Here is a 20,998-nt window from a genome sequence, read left to right as displayed (position 1 = left end):
ACACACACAACATAATTGGTATTGGCCAAACATCCCAATTCTAAAACATTCACCTGCAAAATTACTTCAATTGGGATTATGCACAGGGCAATATCATCCCCTGCTGAGAAAACTTGTCAGGACCCTCTTGAGAAATGTCTTGAGACTCAGTGAGACTTTTCTGGGAAAACGAGCTTAATATTCTTTGGTTCTTTTGTTAAAGTCACGTGGAGTTCTATTTACGTGACTTTACCGAAAGAACCAAAAAATATAAATTCCTGCAGTCACGAAAGTTAAGTCAAAATTTTACGAGCTTAATTATAATAAAAATTCGGTGGTATCATTGAATTAAAGTGCCATATTCGTTAAACGTGGTTTCGCATTTGTTTTATTGGGAACAGTGTGATTTTGCCTTGTGCCATATAGAGTATAAAGCACTTCAATGAAAGGCAATTTAATACGTCGCGTGATTCTCATCTCATTTTATGTCCGTGTACAATTTGCTGATCAAGCTTGTAGACATATTGAGCAAGGGTCTTGAGACTCGGTGAGGGTTTCCTGGATCAACGAGCATGACTAGAAATAATAATAATAATTTCCCATGGGGCACCGCGGTGGCAAGATGTTAACTCCCTCGCCTGGTATGCAGGAGGTCGTGGGTTCTATCCTAACCCTGATGCTTGTTGTATATTTGGTGGCCGCGTGGACTTTTCTCCGGGTCCTCCGGTTTTTCCCTCCACATTTTAAAACATGCGTTTAGAGTGTTTGGCTACATTAAATTTCCTTATAAAGCACTTTATTGGATGATCATTTGTGGCCAGGTCGCTTCTGAGAAAGAGCTATAGAGCTTAGTGGGGACTTACCTGAAAAAATACAAAAGTTAAAGTAAAAAAAGTGCTGTGGTACCTGTTCATGTTGCCAATGGCTGCAGGTAGGTTTGGCAAACCATTGCAGGAGAGGTTGAGCTCGGTGAGCGTGGGGATGTGGCACAACATCTCTGGGAACACTCCCAGGCTGTTGTGAGACAAGTTGAGGCTCCGCAGCTGAGAAAACCTGCGGAGGCATCGCATTCATAAATGTTGACGCACTGCGAGCAGACACAATGTTCACTAGCTGTGTCGGATGGCAGTGGGTTAACGACACATTCATATTTAATCTAACACAAAAAAACTTTTATTGGGAATAATATTGGTAGGGAAAGCCTACATGTCAAACTGACCATCCCCTTGCATTGGTAATGTTACACGTGCTTTGATTTAGATTTAAAATTAACACGCACTTCATGACTATGTGGACCTAGAAAACATCTATTTTATGCTTTACTCTATATTTTCACTTTCAATTAACCTAGTATTATACCTTTCCGCTATTCAGTAATGAGGTATCAGTGTGAACATTGCCAATGTTTTGGCATTTGTAGAAATATCAGCTAAAACGAAGGTCCATCATCAAGGCGTAATACTTCATGTCCATTTTCGACAGTAGAAACCTCTGGATGACCACAACAGAAACGTACAACGTATTACGGCACAACACCCAATCCACAAATATGAAGCAGACATCACGGCGATAACCTCCCGCTACTCCTGACGCAGTTTGTTTGACTTGACCACCTGAATGTGAGATTGTAGTCGTTGCACTGCATCTACATCAGCAGCCGTACGACAGAAGAAGTAGTAGAACCCTACTGGTAGTGGAAACAACGTTCACGGCAACGAATACAACCGACACTGATGAGAATGCACACCCTTAAAGTGAAGTTAGAGACTGCTTTATGCCAACAACAACTGAGTTTCCAGAGCTTTCTGAAGGAAGTTCAAGCCAGGCCGCAGGTGCTTAACCTACACAAGGCCGATAAAAATGTGCGATAAGAAAAAATGGAGATGATCTAAAGCAGGGCGAGAGAAAATGTAACTCTGCCTGGAAGTATAAAACTTTTTTTACGGAGTTAACAAATAAACCCATCTGTTCGATTTACCAGAAATCTACGGCAATTATGAAACGGAGAAATCTGGAAAGGCATTTTACAACAACGCACAGCGATTATACAGTACGTTTATTTTCCGGTGGGATCTTCCATTAGAAAAGAACACAGAAAGAAACTGAAAGCAACCCTGAATTGCCAGGAGCAGTTGTTGACTCAAGCAACTGCACAAGAATCTGCATTGACTGCTGCATATTTTCGAATTGTATGGATTTTGCTGAAACACCTGAAGGCTTTGAGTGACACAGGAATTGTAAAGGAGTGCTTCATTGAATCTACTAAAATTCCGTCCGCTAACTTTCCCAAGCTCCAATGAATAAGGATAAGTAAAACAAAATTTATTTCACACATGGGGATAGCTACATGTGGCCCGACAAGATCAGTTTCTGATGTGGCGGTGGCCCTCTGCAATATTTTAGCGGGGGACACTGCCTCACCCCTCTACTTCTTCACTATGAAGTCTAAATATACAACAGAGAAAGCAGCTGCATATATCACATAGCATAGCATACAGAGTAGGGTGGTGGTGCATTATAACACAACGCTTCCCCCAGTTATACCTCTCAGTCAAATAACCTGTTTCCTCAATGCTGTAAAATGCTGACGGCTGTTTTGCTGTAATAGGGGTGTGATACATTCAATGCGGTGCTCATCCGGGTTGCTTGGGTGAAGGGCACACTGTAATGCATTGCTTAATGCCATCAAACCCTCTCCACACAGAAGAGCACCACAAAGTGTTGAAAAGTGTTGAAAAGGATAAAAAAATTATTTTGATGGTGGTTACCCATAACAATGAGCCATTATTTGACGTGAATTATCTGACATTACCACCTGACCAGGCGGCAATCAATTAACAATGTCCTCATCGATTTGGGGGAATTGGAATAAATCAGGCGCAGCACTCTTTGAACCTGCTTGCATTGACAACGCTGTTACTCATACAACTGCTCCCATGAGCAAGGCGGAGATTGGGTTTCGGCATTTTGCCCATTGATAGGACAACTTGGTTATCCCAGTAAATAAAACACCATTGATTGTGTTGCCTTTTACAACCACTGCCGGTTTCAACTCGAACGTTTAAAGCGCCACCGCCTTCGCGGTTTGTTTTCAGTCAGAAAATCAGCGCAAGGCTCTCGTAGCGTTTCCCATTTCGTCTCATTAGCGCCGTGACAAGAGGCCGTGCGTCACTGGAGCTGACCAGGCTCACGCAGCCGCGCCGCCCTGGGCTCACTGCATCAAACCACATCTGTACCGCGCACATCTGGGGTAGAGAAGGAAAGGTGGCGTGGAGCGAGCGCTGCCGCGACCACCGCCATTACCGCCACCGTTACCGCCCCACGCCGGCTCTAAACAACACGAGGCACGAGGGACGAGGGACGAAGCCCGCAGGTGGCAGCGTGGAACGACCGCCGCAGCAAACTCGGGCGGGAGATTGGCAGTGCCCGGACCGCCGCGCCGTAGGGAACCGCCCAAGAAAATATTCCACGTCACCTCTAGGGGTTTACCCCCCCCCCCCCCCGCCATATCAGTGGAGCTCCTGTGGCGCCACGATGGCAAGATGTTAACTACCTTGCCTGGTACACAGGAGGTCATGGGTTCGATCCTTAGCCTGAAGCCTTGCTGGAAATTTGGAGTTTGCGTCTCTCTCCCCATGGTCGCGTTCATTTTTCTTCGGGTCCTCCGGTTTTTCCCTCCAAATGTAGTATTTGGCTGCTATAAATGTATACCTGATAAGCCTCTTCACTGAATTATCATTTGCAGCCAGGTTCCTGATGAAAAAAGGGTATATAGCTCAGTGGGCCTTACCTGCTAAAATAAAAAAGTTTGATAGTTTTAATCCTTGCGTTTAACTAATTGTGTCACAAGAAGAATGTGCTTAATCTTTGTCCAATCTTCCCTTCTCCAAACGTATAGATCCACTACTGTATGTACACAACACAGTGCAATGCTCCCTCAGGGTTTTTTGCATTCACCTTTGCTCCTTCATGTAAATAGTTCAAATTCATCAAAGGCCTATTTTTAAAAAGAAAATGTCATGCATTTATCCATGAAACCATTAACGAGCCACAGACCTCTTACTCAGGGGTCCTGCATTGCCAGGGTTAAGCCGGCTAATGGTGTGGACAAAAACTGAAATATCCAGAGAAAGGCTTCACATACACACCAGTATACCAGGATAACACTACATGGTAGGCAACACCATCACATGAAGAAACTGGAAGAATCTCGAAGTTTAAAAATGCCAAGGAAACAAATCAATCATAGCAGATTTAAGGTTCACTATGCTGCATGCAATCGGCACTAATTAAATACACAGTACGCAACAAGTAGACTCTGGGCAAAAACATCTGCATAAGGAACACTGCCTGCAGAACAAGTGTTATTGCACAGTCAACTTTACCCAAATTCCCATTGATCAATAAGGCAGGGCTCCTGTGCAATGGTGGCCATACGCCAGTGAAATAAATTTCATATTCCCACGGCAGCGGCCAGTATTTTCGTCGGATAACCGATGTCGCCCTCCCGCACAGCGGTGTTAATTTCGTTGGTGCCGGGGAGGGTGGCGAGCTGGGATTCGAACGCTAACATCATTATTCTAAGTCAAGCCCCTAACCACTTGGCTACCGGGACATTACAGGGCTGATTCAAACTCCTTGAATGTAAGGACCAGTGGAACAATCCTATGCTTAAGAAGGCCACAAACTACCCACTTGTTAACAATGGTGTATTTTATTCTTTGGGGCATACAAGTGAAGTACACACACAGATGAATGCAAAAACAGAAATTCATACACACTCAGCACATGCTGACAGAAATGTAATTACTCGGGAGAAATTAGAATATATATTTTTTTACAATAAGGCACAAACGCACGAAGCTCTGAAACCAGCATTTTTGGTCTTGACTTGTGTGGTTATATAAAAAATTGCAAGAGTAATAAATTATGTTTACCTCACGAACAAGCCAGAGCCATGCAACAAACGATAGCGCTTCCTAAACTTGTTGACTTAATTTTGATTGAAATTCGATCGCAGCTCAACACGCCCAGAGTGGAAAATTCCATGGGCGTCCTTCAGTCTCGCAGCTACAAGCAGTCAGGATTGGCACTCGCACAATGCTACTGCACGGCACAGCATCATCCGTTTATCAACACCGTGTAGCCTGAGAACATACACACCAAGGCCGCGTGTGCAGTAGAATCCAATTAGCGATACAAAACAAAAAGTAAAATCAAACCTATTGTTCTCGCAGTAACCAGCAGCTAAACAGTGGATTAATCCAATCCCCTTTACGCCAGAATATTTCAGAGCTCTTTACATCACACATTTCATCTCAATCATTTTCAACGGGAAAAATCCAGTGACAGCTGTCTCTGTGGACACAAAGGAGGCTCAGTATCTGCCAGCCCTGGGGGGGGGGGGGTGTTGACTAGCTATGGTTAAAACCGATTTAGGTAATAGCTGCGACGTCCCTAAAGATATGTAATCAATGTAACGCCCTAAAAACACACACAATGGTCAACGGTACCTGATCATTTTAATATATATAATCTGCGACACTGCCTGAAACATCAACCAAAACAACTTTTAAATAAGAAAGCAGCACGTTTGTGCAACGTGCTCTGAAAGGCCATTGCCTGAAACGTCGCCTTGTACAGTCTATTCTCCTATAACGCCACGTATTGTTTTCATATAGAGAACTCGGTTGCGCGAGTATGAATAAGAGGTCGTACGGCTGCCTCGGCATAGCATTGCACAAGGCAGTGGGATGCTGCTGGATGCTTCTAGACGCTACTCACGCGTCTCAGTCTTTAGTCAACGTAACGCCCTAAAAACACACACAATGGTCAACGGTACCTGATCATTTTAATATATATAATCTGCGACACTGCCTGAAACATCAACCAAAACAACTTTTAAATAAGAAAGCAGCACGTTTGTGCAACGTGCTCTGAAGGGCCATTGCCTGAAACGTCGCCTTGTACAGTCTATTCTCCTATAACGCCACGTATTGTTTTCATATAGAGAACTCGGTTGCGCGAGTAGGAATAAGAGGTCGTACGGCTGCCTCGGCATAGCATTGCACAAGGCAGTGGGATGCTGCTGGATGCTTCTAGACGCTACTCACGCGTCTCAGTCTTTAGTCAACCTGCGTACTCATCTCATGTGTTATCGTGGACTGTGCTTTACCCTATATTATATATTATAACACGATTTTTCCATAACGTGGTGTTCTTCAGGAACGCAAATAACGTGTTATAGGAGAACAGACTGTATATCTCTTTTGTCTTGTTGACGAGCCTGTTGAGTTTTTGTTGGTAACAGTGCTTACACACCACTGCCAACGCAGCATTGTGAAATAAATTTATTGAATGTAATTCCCCGTGTGATGAGAGTTTTAGCTGAAAGGAATATCGGGAGAGTGAACCAGTAAGCGTGTCGATGTAAAAACCTCATAAAACCATGGCTGCCGCCTATCATCTCTCGCAGGTAACCAGGAGAGATACGGGGTTTGAACAAGGATGAGAGAAAAGATGCTGGTCAGCGCCTCGGTGTCTATCGCATGCACACACGCACGCACATACCTGAGCGTGTCGCCGATGCCGTGCCCCAGGAGGTTGTGGCGCAGGTTGAGGTGCGTTACATCCTGGCTGTGGAACAGCGGCTCAGGGAGCTCCTCCAGGTTGCAGCATGACAGGTCCACCGAACCAATCCTCTGGGACACAATCTGAAGGAAGGTTCCAAAAGGTAAAATTCGCCCATTGGCATTCAACACACGTTTGTTTTTAAATTGCGAATTGTATTAATTGGAATGTTGGAAGTCTTTCAATATTGGAAGCTCCGTCTATGCTGTGAGTGGCAGTGAGGACAAAACATTGAAGAGGCAATGGACCATGGGAAGGGGCCTATCTTGGCCACAGCACGGCTATGGAACAGACGAAGCCAGTGTTTTCACGCACCTCGTGCAGCAAAAGGTTAATCCACAAGTGTAGCAATCAATGTATTAAATGAATGCCCTATTACAGGCCTAGTAAACCACACCTCTTCTTTTCAGTAATATATTACAAATACAAATCACAACATTGACAAAAAGCCACCGTGGTGACGTGAAGACAAACGCCACCGTGGTGATGCGAAGACGGGATGAGGACGAACGTCGATGGGAGCACGTTGGTGAACGGCACCGTTACCTTGGAGGCCTGGCGCAGCCAGCGCAGGTACTCCGCAAACGAGTTGAAGGAGACGTAGTAGGTCTGGGTCTGGGGTCCTGCAGAGCTGAAGGCCAGGCAGTGCTGGCGCTTGCGCACCTCCTCCACCTGCACAGGCGCACAAAGACAAAGACCCCCCCATGTAGCCTTTAACAGACTGTTGAGGGCAAGTGATATTAGTGACTAGCACCTATGAAGGCCGGCACAGCACACAAAGAGGGTGGATGGCCAGCACCACGCCATGCCGCCTTCATCCCCCCCAGTGCTGATGTTTGTACACCACGCCAGCTACTCACTTAAGGATACTTTCACCGAGAAGAGGCCCAGTTCAAATAATGGCCACTGTTATTAGTCATGAGCGGGAATTGATCCCGGGTCCCCACAAGCGCGTGCACGCTCATGCACACGGAGACGCGCTGCTGGCCTCCGGGGAGTTTGAGATCCCCCGCCAGCGGTGGTGCCGGTTTTTGGCGGGAACTCGTTTTTGCGCGAAGCAGTGCGTGTTTTTGTGTTTGAAGATCTCCCGAGTCGGCACGTCGCTCGCTGTCGGGGGGGGAATCTCTGTACGTGAGCACGGGCTGCGGTGTTGAGGCCGCGAAACTTCCCGGGCAAGGTGATTTGCCTCGCAGCCATGCCAAGTAAGCAGCCGGCACTTTCCCAACCGTCTTTGGAGATGGGGGAGACTTTCACTCCGATCCATGGAAACATGGATGGGAGTGAAAGGGAGCACTTTGGTTGCATTATATATTTAATTTATTTCGCCACTATTTCCAGCAAGCGCCGGAAATGATCTATTTATAGGAAAATCTTAAGGGTAGAACAGGAAGGAAGAAATAAAAGTTGTCCCCTGTCGCTCTTCCTCAAGGCGGACACTTTCAGCCTCAAATTAAACTTGTAAAACGAGCGGCTCACACCCCCCCCCCCCCCTGCATCCCATTGGGCTCTGCGGGAAGACTACTGAAATTGGGTGGCGACTTCAACATCAAAAACCCCATTTAATATCACAACCAATTCAGGACCGATTATTGCTATGAACCATGAGGAGAGGTATGGCTGGGGCAGCAGATCAAGTATTTAAAGGGGCCAGTGGCATATAGTATATGGTTACTATAAATTTCCACATGATACATTTCCACATGATAAGCCACTTGGTTGAGAATCAAAGCGCCGCCTTCCTATAGGATGGCATCACGCTCTTAAAGCATCACGAATTCCAAACTTACTACACTGATGTTGTTTTACCTTGCCGCCGATGAGCGGAATGACGTGCAGCTTTCCCTGCAGGCTCTCGCGCAGCGAGGAGACGAGCAGGCAGGTCCCGCACAGCACCACTCGCCGCTCCGACCACTTGTGCAGCTGCGTGCGGCCCTTCCTCACGCTGAACATGCCGGACAGCGCCACGCGCGCCTCGTGCTCCAGCACCTCCGGCTTGCCTGCAGCACACAGCAGCACACAGCAGCACACAGCAGCACACAGCGGCACACAGCGGCACACAGCGGCAGCAGCGGCCGCCCGTCAGTCTGCAGGTCTTAACAACTCCCCTGATCGACTTCGCTCGCTCGTTCGCCGACGCCTCCTTATCACTCTACCGCAACGGGCCCTATGATCATTCCCGTGAACTTCATAACAACACTGCACGCTCTGTTGGAATACTCAGCAACCGCTTTATCCTGTGGTAGTGGTTCTCAACCTCTTTTGGCTACTGTACCCCTTGTTGTCTGACCCAACATGGTTCTGAGAAATAAATGTATGAATAATGAACATCAATATTTTAACCAATTGTCGATTTTGCGAGGTATCCTAACTAACTAGTAACTGCAAGCAAATAAAAACAAAATCAACGGACACTCTGCACGAGTGACGTAATTTGTTCGCGTTCGCTGGTTACGCTTGGAAACCGCATTGTTTACGATCAATGAGTTAAAAAAAGGTCTTTTATATCGCACTAGGTTACCATGTGGATCAAAATATTATTGTAGTTATTTTATATTGGCAGATTCATACAACATGATTGTTCACCAATGACTCTCATATATGATATAATTTCACACATTTATAAATCACCTCACGTACCCCCTGGGACATTGCGATGTACCCCCAAGGGTCCCCGTACCCCCGGGTGAGAACCACAATCCTATGGCGGACCACAAATAAGTAATTCCCCTAAATGTTATTCCAACTATGCTCGTGACGTCATTCCTTGAGATGCAGGCGCGGCGATTGGTAACCCTGGCAGGAGCAATGAGTGAGCACCACCCCCGTGAGAGAGAATGGCCGAACAGGACAACCACGGGCGTGAGAAAAGGAAATCACCAAGGAGAGATCAATAGATTCCAGGAGTGGTTGGAGAGTCCGCGAGAAGGGATTTGATGAATTGTCAATGTAGATGCTTAAATCACCAGCAAATGGTACACAGGGAGGGTGAAGAGGAGGCCAGCGTTGGGGGCGATATCACAAAACACGTGCCTCGCATGTACTCTGTGAATTATAGCAGTGCAGAGTCAATGGCAGGCTCCCTTGCATATGCTTTGAATAGTCAGACACTCACCCATGACTAAGTCGACATACACCGACATGCAGGCACACATGGGTTGTTACCGTAAAGTATTCTACGATAAAGAAGCAACTTACAATGAACAATTTCGTGACATTTTCTAAATATTATACAGTGCAGAGGGGTGACGCAGCCTCATCCTCAACAACACCAGTAGCCACCATTCGCCACTAAGTGGCGGTGATGTCACCACAGCCCTTGTGCCAGGCTCGGTGCACTGAGGCCTTGTGAAGTCTCAAAAGTTTGCTGACGGGAGTTCATCCTCGTACACACACACACACACGAGCACATCAATGATTTGGACATTAAGGTTCGTAAACTCACTCGTGGATCAACTCTTTCTTGGCCTCTCATGCGCCTCAGCTCAGGCTTGAGACGCTCACTTGTTTTCAAAGACGCATGAAGCAGCTGAGCTCAGGCTCGGCTTAGGCTCGGCTCAGGCTCGGCTCAGCTCATGGAAATCTTGAGGATGGCTGGTACCATTGGAACCATCCTCAGAGCCGGTACAAGTTAAGCATGGTTTTGAGCCAGCTCAATTGTACCGCTGTAACAATATGTAGAACCACCTCGCCTCGTATACAGGAGGTAGTAGGTTCGATCCCGACCCTGCTACCTGCTGTATAATTTGAGTTTGCATGTCTCTCTCTCCCCATGGTCGTGTGGATTCTTCTTCGGGTCCTCCAGTTTTTCCCTCCACATTTATAATCAACATCACGCATTTAAGAGTATTTGGCTACTATAAATGTCCATACAGTAAGCCACTAACATTGGGCTATCATTTGTGGCCAGGTCACTTCTGATAAAGAGCTACACAGCTCAGTGGGGTTTACCTGGTAAAATACGTGAAATTGTTTATTTTTTTGTTTAGTTTCACTTGAGCCAGAGCCAAGCCTGAGCTGACTAAGAAAAGGGGTTGAAAAAGTGAACTTCAGGTTCAGCCACGCAGCGAGAGCACGAGGGAATCACAGCTGACATCAACTGATGGCCCCAGCAAATAAATTAAAAACACGCTGAACTTTTACGCGTGCACTAATACACTGGAAGTAACTTCTTTTGGAATTAATACTTTTTTTTTAAAGCACTTTCCTACCAACGCACAATATCCGGTCGAACAAACGGGAGAGGCTCTTGCAGGGTAGCGAGTGGGCACCGTGGCGCCGCGGGGGCAGTTGCCAGGGCGAGAGCCCCACGGCGTGCAGCGATTTTCGCTAGACCCACGGTGGCACTGGCAGCGCCATCCACAGCAGGAACAAAAGGCACAATGGGCGCCCATTCACAGCAGGCGAGCACCCCGTACAATAGCCAATTAATCTTCGTTAAGCGTGTTGTGACAAGTTCAGGACAAGTCCCACTGTCAAGGGTAAAAGAATAATCTAAACATTGAGTGTGCTCACACGGATGTAACGATCAGAATATTTATGTATACTGGAGGAGGAACCAGATGAGCTGTAAAGCTCTTTTTCACATATGTCCAGTAGGGACTCAGGGACAGAAAGTTACAACAACAAACAAAACATGATCGGAGAATAGGAAAGGCAAGCATCATGCTATGCCGAATTCATCACAAACATGAGGGACATTCCAAGGTATTACAAACAGAATTACTACAATACAGGTTTTTTTTTTCTCGAGTAAATATAAATGTGTCATTAAACCCACCACCATCCGACACAGCCAATTAGGAAGGTTTATCACGTAAACACTTTGCTACTTAATTAAACCATGTGAAATATTTGGAATTCACATTGTGAATTTAATTCTTCATAAACTATACATTAAAAAAAATGTTCCAAGTAATTTATGTTATTGTACTTGTTTTACCCAAGAAAGCTTCATTTGATTCTAAAGACTTTTTTTTCGGGATGATCCTAGGAAGTTATTTTGCAGTAGGGGGGGGCGATGCCGCTGCAGAAAATCCCAACTGAGTAAAATCGCAGCATTGGGGATATTTGGCAAATCCGAGTTACATTGCGTGGTTTATATTTTGCTTTTAATACCTTGGCTTTTGTTTGTAAAAAAAAGACGTGAACCGAGAGTGCAGTTACAGTGCAACCCAAAGGCTGAAGATACAGTGCCTTTAAATTGTCGATGAACAGACGAGTTTGTTCCTTGTGAGTGATGTAATTATTTAAAGTTACGCTCCCTTTTTAGAGTTAAATATGTGCAGGAATCACTTTGTCTATGCCATGAAAACATTTGTATCATGTTTAAGATCACAGCATTCTGGAACTTATCTTTTAAAATCGAACCATTAATGCCAAACCCTCAGTGCGATTAATAGGAAAGCACAAAAACGCGACGTTTTGCTGCATTCCTGTCACTTTTACGTACAGTCCAGGTAATCGCTAATGGAAACCGTGATTACCCTCCAAGATTATAATACGGTGCAATGCTTCTCGCTTAAACAAGTGTCAATTTTATAAAGGATTAAAGAAAACTTTTAAGAACAGCACATTCAAAGATGTCATGAACTTAAGCTACCCCCAATACAAACTGAAACGGTTTAGAAAACATGAAAAGTGTATTTTAAATCTGGATTAAAAGTAAACGCTTTTCCAACCAAGGTTGAACGCGTTTGTGCGTTCGCTCTGCCCACTGCATGTAACAGGGGTCCATGGTAACTCTCGTAAAGATTATTCGGCCTTGTTAATTATTTAATTGCAAAGTTATGTTGCCATGATGAACTAACCCAAAAGAAAACCCACCGCGTTGATTCAAGGAGTTGTCCAAAACTTGTCAATAAAAAGCCACCACTTGAAGTGAACTGCCTGGCACGGCAAGGTGATGACATCACTCCTGGATAGCACGCATCATGAGCCATGTGTCGCCGTCTCATTATGCAGCCTGGAGCCCATCAATATCGTCGCTAATCGCGTACATCCGATGACAAGGGCACTTTGGAAAATGCTACAAAATACACGCGTTAGCAAGATTATTCTTCCCAATTTACAATTTTCAATTGGTAAAAAATTAGAACCGACAAACACTTAATGATTTGTTTCATTGCTTTCATTGCTAATATTATTACTCGGGTGTCCAATCCACGTTCTCTAAATTCCAATGAGAATTGACGATCTCTGCTGAAGGTGCCGAGTCCGTGGTGGACACATGGAAAAAAAACTGCCAGTGTGTAGCAGAGAGAAAGTGAAACTCATTTTGTATCCCATCCTATAATCTACCAAGGAGCACTGATCTGCGCTGCTACCAAATAACTGCAGATAAACCCTTCCTATCATCCGCAATTTCATAGTTAAGAGAAGAGCATGAGGATGCAGGGAGGCACGAGAACGATCCCCAATATATGTGGAGTCTGTGGATAAGCAGAAGGCCAACAACGCCCTTCATACAAGCAACAAACACTTCCCTCATCTTATCCTGTCTGTGTGTCCATTGTTTAATATCCCTCTATGCCAGTGGTTCTCAACCAGGAGTACGCGGACCCATGGGGGCTAGGTGGCAATGTCTCAGGGGGTACACGTGAGGTGATTCATACATGTATGAAATGATATCGTACATGAGAGTCCTTGGTGAATAATCATGTATGAATCTGTCAATGTTAAATAACTACGATAACATTTAAATCCATATGGTAACTTAGAACGATTTAAAAGACCTTTCTAAAATCATTGATCGTAAACAATGTGGTTGCCAAGAGTAACCAGCGAGCACGGACAGATTACATCATGCATGCAGAGCGTCCGTTGAAGTTTTTTTTATTCACTTGCAGTTACTAGCTAGTTAGGATAGTTCACAAAGTGGACAATTGGTTCATTATTCATACATTTATACCTCAGAACCGTGTTGGGTCAGCAAGGGGGGGTTACTCGGTTGAAACAAAATCCAACAAGGGGGGTAGAGCAGTAACCCAAACAAGGTTGAGAATAACCACAGCTCTATGCTATGACAGCAGTGAACCCACGCCTGGCCAACAATGTGGGTGCAGGATTTGAGCACAACACCTTAATTATTCTACTTTGTTCACGTGCTGCAGGAGGCCCCTTGCTGAAAGACGTGAGAAGGCCAAGTTTTAATGCCACATTTTAGCCGTGGAGTGGTTTTATTGGATGATTCATCTCTCAACTGCATTAGACTACGAATGCCTCTTCTGGCATTCAGATCGGCTCCAATTCTGCATCTGCTGATAACCTTTCTGCATCTACAATATTTTAATTGGCTTCAAGGGCATCTTGTTCAGTGAACCTTTCAAGTTTCGCCACTACTGGGACCCGATTCATGTTGCTTTTGGATGCCGTTCACGCTTGGTTTTGGGAGACCGACGATGGCTGTTATTGCAGCATCCTCGCCAGAGTCCACAGATTGCTATTCATGGAGGACCTCTGCTCCATTGCGAGCGGCGCTATGTCATTCCTCGGTCTGCACAATGCAACGGGGGGGGGGGGGGGGGGGGGCAGCACGGACTTGCGCGAGGGTGGCGCTGGGAGTGAGGCCACGCAATCGTGGAGTTTCTCCGCCGTTCGCGAATATTCAGTCTGCGGGGTTGTAGCCAGGCAGGGGAGGGGTGGCGGTTTAGCTTGGAAATGCATTCCCAGCGGTCCATGCGGCACGCCAGCATGCGCAACGTGTTGAGACCTCGCGGAACGGGGCCCCGGCGTGATTAAACGACCCCAATGCAGCATCGCTTTAAAGGCTCACGACGAGAGCGGAATCATTCCAGGCAATGGGGGTGCTAAAGTTAGAGCGCCGCCAGCAGCTGAAGATGCATTATTTTGGCACCCGAGACAAGGAACAAGGCTGAGAGAGTGTTGGTGAGAGGCCAAAGGCCCATCCAGAGAAGGCCACAAGGAATAATACAGACAAGATGGCAACACAAGAAAGGCTGAGCATCGCTTGGATGCCCACGCAATGCGTGTACAAAAACACACACAGCTGCTAGACACAGGCCTCAAAAGGCCCAAAACATGAAGCAGCAAACAACAAACAGCACCAAAGTCATTTCGTTGAGCAAGGTTATTATAAGAGCTTGGAAAAAGAGACGAAGGGAGGGAATTCCAAAATCGCACGTGTGTAGGAAAGAAGCAGAAAGAGAAGTGTTTGTGGCCTGCAGAACACGGCGCTTTTACTTACGCCATTTGACCCAAATATCAATTATGAATCACAGTACGGACGAAACAGTCAGTTTGGTTGAACCGAGTCCTCAACATCGGTACAGGTATCGATAAGTGAAGTTCACAGGAACAGTAAGCATGGCATTAGCGATAGAAGAGTGGTAAGGAGGTGCTCGACTGCCCGTGAGCCAGCAACTTAAGTGAATCGCTCAGTGCTGAGTTATCACTCAATCTGACTGCTCTATGTTGAATTTTGTCTTCAATGTGGAGGGTAGACATTGCCCATTAGTTGTAGCTCTCGCTTACTGTTGTGTTTGCTAGCGATAGGCGGCACTGCCCGCAGGCGTGGCTGGAGGAGCCGGTTCCTATTGGCGCGGGTGAATTGTGCGTTGAACCTCTTTCGCACCGTACGTAGCCAACCATGCTCATCTGAGATGCGGGGGAAGAAGGGCAACAAACTAAACACAAAAAGCAGAGACAAGTGCTACTGTCATGACAATTCTGTCACAGAAGGATCCCAGAAATAATCTGGTGATCTGCATTCATCCCTGTCCTTGTCCCTAATATCGCTGGAAATTAAATGTATAGATAAAGAGTAACCTATACATTCAAAGGCCCGTAATGAATCACACTAGCACAGCAATGTGGTTGTCAGAGGCCTGGATTCTTCGTCACAGCTCAGTTTCGGCTTGGCTCTGGCTAAATCGAGTCGGCTCAAAGCCATGTGCTCAACTTGAGCCGGCTCTGAGCATGCTCCCAGCCACGCTCAGGATTCCCATGAGCTGAGCCCAAGCCATGCCTGAGCTATTAATGATGTGCCTCAGAAAGCAAATAAGCAGCTCAAGCCGGAGATGAGCCGAGCTGAATTAGAAGAAAAGCCAGAACTGAGCCATGACTAATATAATGTTCCATAGTGTCAGGTGCTGATGGAGGTCGATTGTAACCTTTGATGATCATCCTGTCACCTAGCTATGGGATCCACTTGGTCTGCTGGTAGTGAGACCGAAGCGTGCCAGTTCATGGCATGAGCGCTGTCTGCCATCGGTCTGCCATCTGTCTAGCCTTGCACCAATGCAATTTTGACTGATTTTTTGGTGCTCTTGGGAGGTCAGCCAGAAAACAGATTATGACACACGCCTGACATTCCTCCATTCCACGCACTATGCCAATGGCAGCCGAACACTTTTGGTGAAGGTTGGGGCCTTGGGAAGCTTCGCCATGAGGCCTGGAGGACCAACATGGAGGCAACATGGTAAGAGATGGCACTTTACAAGAAGTGCATCTTGTGTTTCTTAGTTTTTTTATATTAGAAGCAAAGAATTTATCAAGAAATTCCTTCACCAAGAGCCTAAATCAGGAGAAGCAACTTTTCCACTGATTTTTGTGTATCTGACAAATCCTCTGATACAGCGACAAGTATTCTTAGGAGTATATTCAATCATTACTTTAAACAAAGAAGAAAAATCATAGATCGGCATGAATTAAATATCGCTTTCCAACAGGTGTCTGTCCCCAGACTCAATTATCATCAATGGTCGCGCTCATGACAGACGCGGAGGAAGTAGTGGCAAGCTGTTAAGTACCTGGCCTGGTATACAGGAGGAGGTTGTGGGTTCGATCCCGACCCTGAGGACGCCTGCTGCTATATAATGGGAGTTTGCGTGTCTCTTTTTTACCTGTGGTCGCATGGGTTTTTGTACGGGTCCTCCAGTTTTTCCTTTTACATTTAGAATCAGCATGAGTTGAGTATTTGGCCGCTATAAATTTCTACGCGATAAGCCACTTCATTGAGCTATCATTTGTGATAGCCAGATCGCTTCTGAAAGAGCTCGATAGCTCAGTGAGCCTTACCTGGTAAAATAAAATAAAAAATTTCTAGTTTTAGTTTTCAGCACTTCAAAGTGATCCATGCGTGTGTGTGTGAGGGGGAGCGGTAGTGTAGCGGTTAGCGCGCTGCGCTATGAACCTGGCGACCCGGGTTCGATTCCCGCTCACGGCCAACACCAGTGACGGTTATCTGAACCGGTCCTGGGCCTCTCCTAGGTCGACTCAGCCTCAAATAAGTACCTGGTGCAGTGTATTAACATCGCCACTGGTGAGACAAAGGCGGTCGGGCGTGGTGCGAGCCACCACTACAGTCTGTTAAGGCTATACGGGGGATCTTTGTATGTGCAGACTATTTACTCACTCTTGTAAAATCCCAACCTCCTCAATCTCCAGGCAATGTTTTAAAGTCGTCAACGCAAGCAAAGCCCCTGCTAGCGAGGCTTAGCCTGGTCTACGGCACTGACACGGACACCTCTGCATTTGATGAACGTTTTTTATCAAGGTTGCCCGAGCACAGGTCCAAAGGCCCAATCGTAAAGCGGCCAATGACAAAAACAAACCGGCGCCATCACAATTGTAAGGGATAAGAGTGAAGGCGTTTCTTGAAGTGAGCTGCTATTGAGAGCTTGGAGAAAAAGGGAACGTCAAAGTAGACGAGTGTGAGGGAAGAAGCAGAAAGAGAAGTGCTGTCGTAGCCTGCAATGTGGCAAGCAAACACGGTGTGAATGAGATGACATCGGTCAGTCTCGTAGACCCCAGTGCTCAGCTTCAGCAAAGAAATCAATTAGTGGAGTTTGCAGGAACAAGACATCGATACGACAGGTTAAGGCAAATCATTATGACACTCTGCTGTTCGGATGGCATAGGTCATTCTAACGCCACGTTGTCGCATGCAGATTGCATGGAAAAACCCATCTCATTAAACAGTGAGGGTTAGGACTGGGAAAACCCACATACACTGGGAGGCTGCATGCAGCTTTTGCAGTGCCGTGCGACTGCTCGTGCGGCACCGCAACAGGACAGGCCACGGCAATGCAAGCGAAGTCCGCTTGCAGGCCTCGGCTTCCCCCCGTGGAGAGACAAGTCATCCAAAATCGGCAGCAATTACGCACGCGCGACGACATAAAACACAGACAACGGAAAGACGTTCTCATCGTTTTTTTCATGTTATTAATTACATTTGTTTACCCGGGAAAGCCTCGCCGCGTCTCCACTCTTCTTCAGAAGACTCCTGCCGAGGTTTCGCAGTAAGGGGGGGGGGGGGGGGATGACGATTGCTGCGCTTCCCAATGAATTAATGTCCGGGAAAAAATGTGGAATATTTGGATCACGTAAATCAGACGACGCGTGACATGTCATGGCTATTCCACCCACAGCATCATTCAGGGCGGCACTGCCACGTCCGACAAGCGGTGGCGAAGCCGCCACCGTAGGGCTGGGCCACCGCCAAAATGAACCCAACAAATTGCACACATGCCAACAATGTGCATAAGTGGATCAAGTGATTCGAGAACAAGAAAGCAATCCTTGCCACTCCAAGCAAGGACATCAGTGAACCCAGCAAAGGCACAGGGAGTGTAGAAAACGATTGGGGCACTCTGGAGGACTGTGGGCACACGGCAGGCTGATGCCCGCGTCGTGCAGCGAATCCCCGTGTTTATTTTTTATAAACAGTTTGTCTTTAGAAGCTCACCTCCCTTTTCCTGATGACGACCACTTGTGTTGCGATCGAAAGGTCGTAGTTTTTTGTTATTTTGTTATTTACTTTGAACCTATCTACGTGACTTTACCAAAAGACCCAAAGAAAATGAATTGCTGTTGTCACGAAAGCTTTAAGTCAAGATTTAAGGATCTATTCTGCAAAATTACACAGTTTGGCCTATATATATGGCTTATTCTTAAAATAAACACAGGTTGCCGATTCCATCGGCATGCTGGGGAGAACACCCCGCTCGGGTCACACACTCACAAAGACACACACACACTGAAAGACAAAGACACATGCACGCTCACTCTCCAACCGTTTCATCTCATCCACACTGCATCCAACCAGCAAACTTGCAGGTCACAACACTTCTCCTTCGGCTTCTATGCGTGCCCGCACTGCTCCACTTGGAATTCCCTCCCATCATCTCTCTTTCCCTCCCCCCACCCAAGCTCTTGTAAAGCCCTTGCTCACGTGTTAACTCCCATCGATTACAACTCTACAGACAGAGATGTTTGTTGCTGGCCGGCCGTTTGTTGTTGTTGTGCATTTGGACCTGTGCTCGGAAACTACGTTGAACCAAAACCCGACGACTAGGCACCACTCGCTCAGTTCATGCCCCGTCCGCAGAAACCACGCCGAGTCACCCTTTGGCGTACACACACCGAGTTTAGTGGAAGGCAATGACGAGCAAAAACATGCGTTTAAGATTCATCCTCCAAAAAGCATTGCGCACCATCTCCAGTGTTCATTGTTTTGGTGGTTCAGGATTGAGCACACTCAAAAGGTCAATAACATTTGTTCCGAGCGTGAACATCAAAAAACATAATCCCACGTAGAAGTGAAAGCAATCCATAAGAGGTTTTTGGGTGAGATCGTGCAAATATAAATGTGTCGCTAAACCCGCCACCACCCAACACAGCCAATTAGAAAGGTTGGTCACTTAAACAAAACGTGCCAATTCGTTACTAGCACAGCACATCAGTGTGTTGGAGAGTAAACCCACTGCAACCTTTTCAATTCAAGTACCAGGACGTTTCGCCGGTAATAGCAACTCGCATCATCAGGCGACGACAACCAGATTTGTGGCTGTCACTTAGTTGTAATTACTGGTGAAACGTCGTACTCGAAATGTAAATGTCGTGGATTTACTTTCCAACACACCGGTGAGCTGTCCTAGTAACAAATTGCCAAGTTTTGTTTACGCGACAAACCTTACTAATTGGCTATGTCGGGTGGTGGCGGGTTTAAGTATACATTTATGTTCACGCAATCTAACCCAAAAACCTCTATTATGGATAATATTGGTCGCGAAAGCCGACTACGTGTTAAGTTAAAGCAACACGAAGGCTCGCTGTGTAATACACGGCGGCGACAAACACCACGTGGCTGGTATAAAATAGAACCGGTGTCTACACTGTAAAAACTACAGATTTTACAAAGATATTCTAATAACAGAAAAATAAACCGTGTAAAGCATATCATTCAAATTGTGATTTAGATAAAACCACATTTGTGTGAAAAATATTATGATACCAATACACTGCAATTATCCAAGTGTATCAGAGAGACCTGTAAAGTCAGCCATCAGGTACACTTGACAAAAGTCTCCACCAGGACACCCGGTCTCGATAAATGACGCTCTGCCATCCCGCACTCACTTCACAGCCAGCACTACCCCCTCCTGCTGCACTCACTCCACAGACAGCACCACTACCTCCTGCACCTCCTCCTGCACAGCCAGCACGCCCTCCTGCTGCACTCACTCCACAGGCAGCACCACCCCCTCCTGCTGCAACTCCTGCACCTCCTGCACAACCAGCCCTACCCCCTCCGGCTCCTGCTGCACCTCCTCCTGCACTTCCTCCTGCACCTACTCCTGCACCTCCTGCTGCACTCACTCCAGTCAGCACCACCTCCTGCACCTCCTCCTGCACCTCCTGCTGCACTCAATCCACAGCCAGCCCTACCCCCTCCTCCTCCCAATTACATTTACAATGCAATTCCTTCCACGATCTATTGTGAAGTTACTAATTGCTTACTCCTAGCCTCCTATACAATTCCTTGCCACCTAGACATTAGCAATGGGTTCTAATTCCTGGTTTAGAGTAATCCTTGATTGACGGTCTTTGATTTTCCACATCCATTATTATAAAACTCGTCCTAGGTTACCCGACAAAGCCACAAGTGATTCTTTGATCTATTGTTATTATTATTATTTGCTCAGCGATTAACAGTTACTGTGTAACTTCATTTTAACTTGTGTCTAATGTTCAACTTTAAGAGTGTAAATATGACCCTTGCACAATAGGACGACAAAGGATATCAGCAAATTGTATGGAGAATCACGCAACGTATTGAATCGCCTTCCATTAAAGTAATTTACACTCCGTATGGCACAAGGCCAAATCACACAGTTTCCAATAACACATGAGAAACCACACACAACGAATATGACAACGTAATTCATTGCTACCAATTAATTGTTACTGTAATTAAGCGTGTTTACCCACAAAAGGCCGAGTCTCAAGACTCTTTTTTTCAGGAGGGTCCTGCCAAGTGTTCGCAGAAGGGGGCGATGTTGCTGATGTGCGTAATCCCAATAGAGTATTTTTTCTGATGTGCCAGTTTTGGGATGTTTGGCCAATACCGGTTACATCGCATGGGTTTTTT

At 46.2% G+C, this 20,998-nt stretch overlaps 1 protein-coding gene across 2 annotated transcripts in view; it reads right to left on the bottom strand.

Annotated features, from left to right (window-relative positions):
* LOC133350786 (PH domain leucine-rich repeat protein phosphatase 1-like) overlaps positions 1-20,998 on the bottom strand; it is an 80,108-nt gene that overhangs the window by 35,288 nt on the left and 23,822 nt on the right. For both annotated transcript variants that reach the window (XM_061565516.1, XM_061565517.1), the window contains exons 2-5: positions 8,416-8,606; positions 7,156-7,281; positions 6,550-6,692; positions 886-1,032 (exon numbers count right to left, since the gene is read on the bottom strand). In XM_061565516.1, the coding sequence (XP_061421500.1) occupies positions 886-1,032; positions 6,550-6,692; positions 7,156-7,281; positions 8,416-8,606 (607 nt within the window). The remainder of the gene's footprint in view (positions 1-885; positions 1,033-6,549; positions 6,693-7,155; positions 7,282-8,415; positions 8,607-20,998) is intronic.

Source organism: Lethenteron reissneri, chromosome 35 (genome assembly GCF_015708825.2).
Source record: "Lethenteron reissneri isolate LAM-NWPU_2019-01 chromosome 35, ASM1570882v1, whole genome shotgun sequence".
NCBI lineage: Eukaryota > Metazoa > Chordata > Hyperoartia > Petromyzontiformes > Petromyzontidae > Lethenteron > Lethenteron reissneri.
Note: the sequence above shows the minus strand (reverse complement) of the source record. Positions and strands in the feature narration are given on the sequence as shown.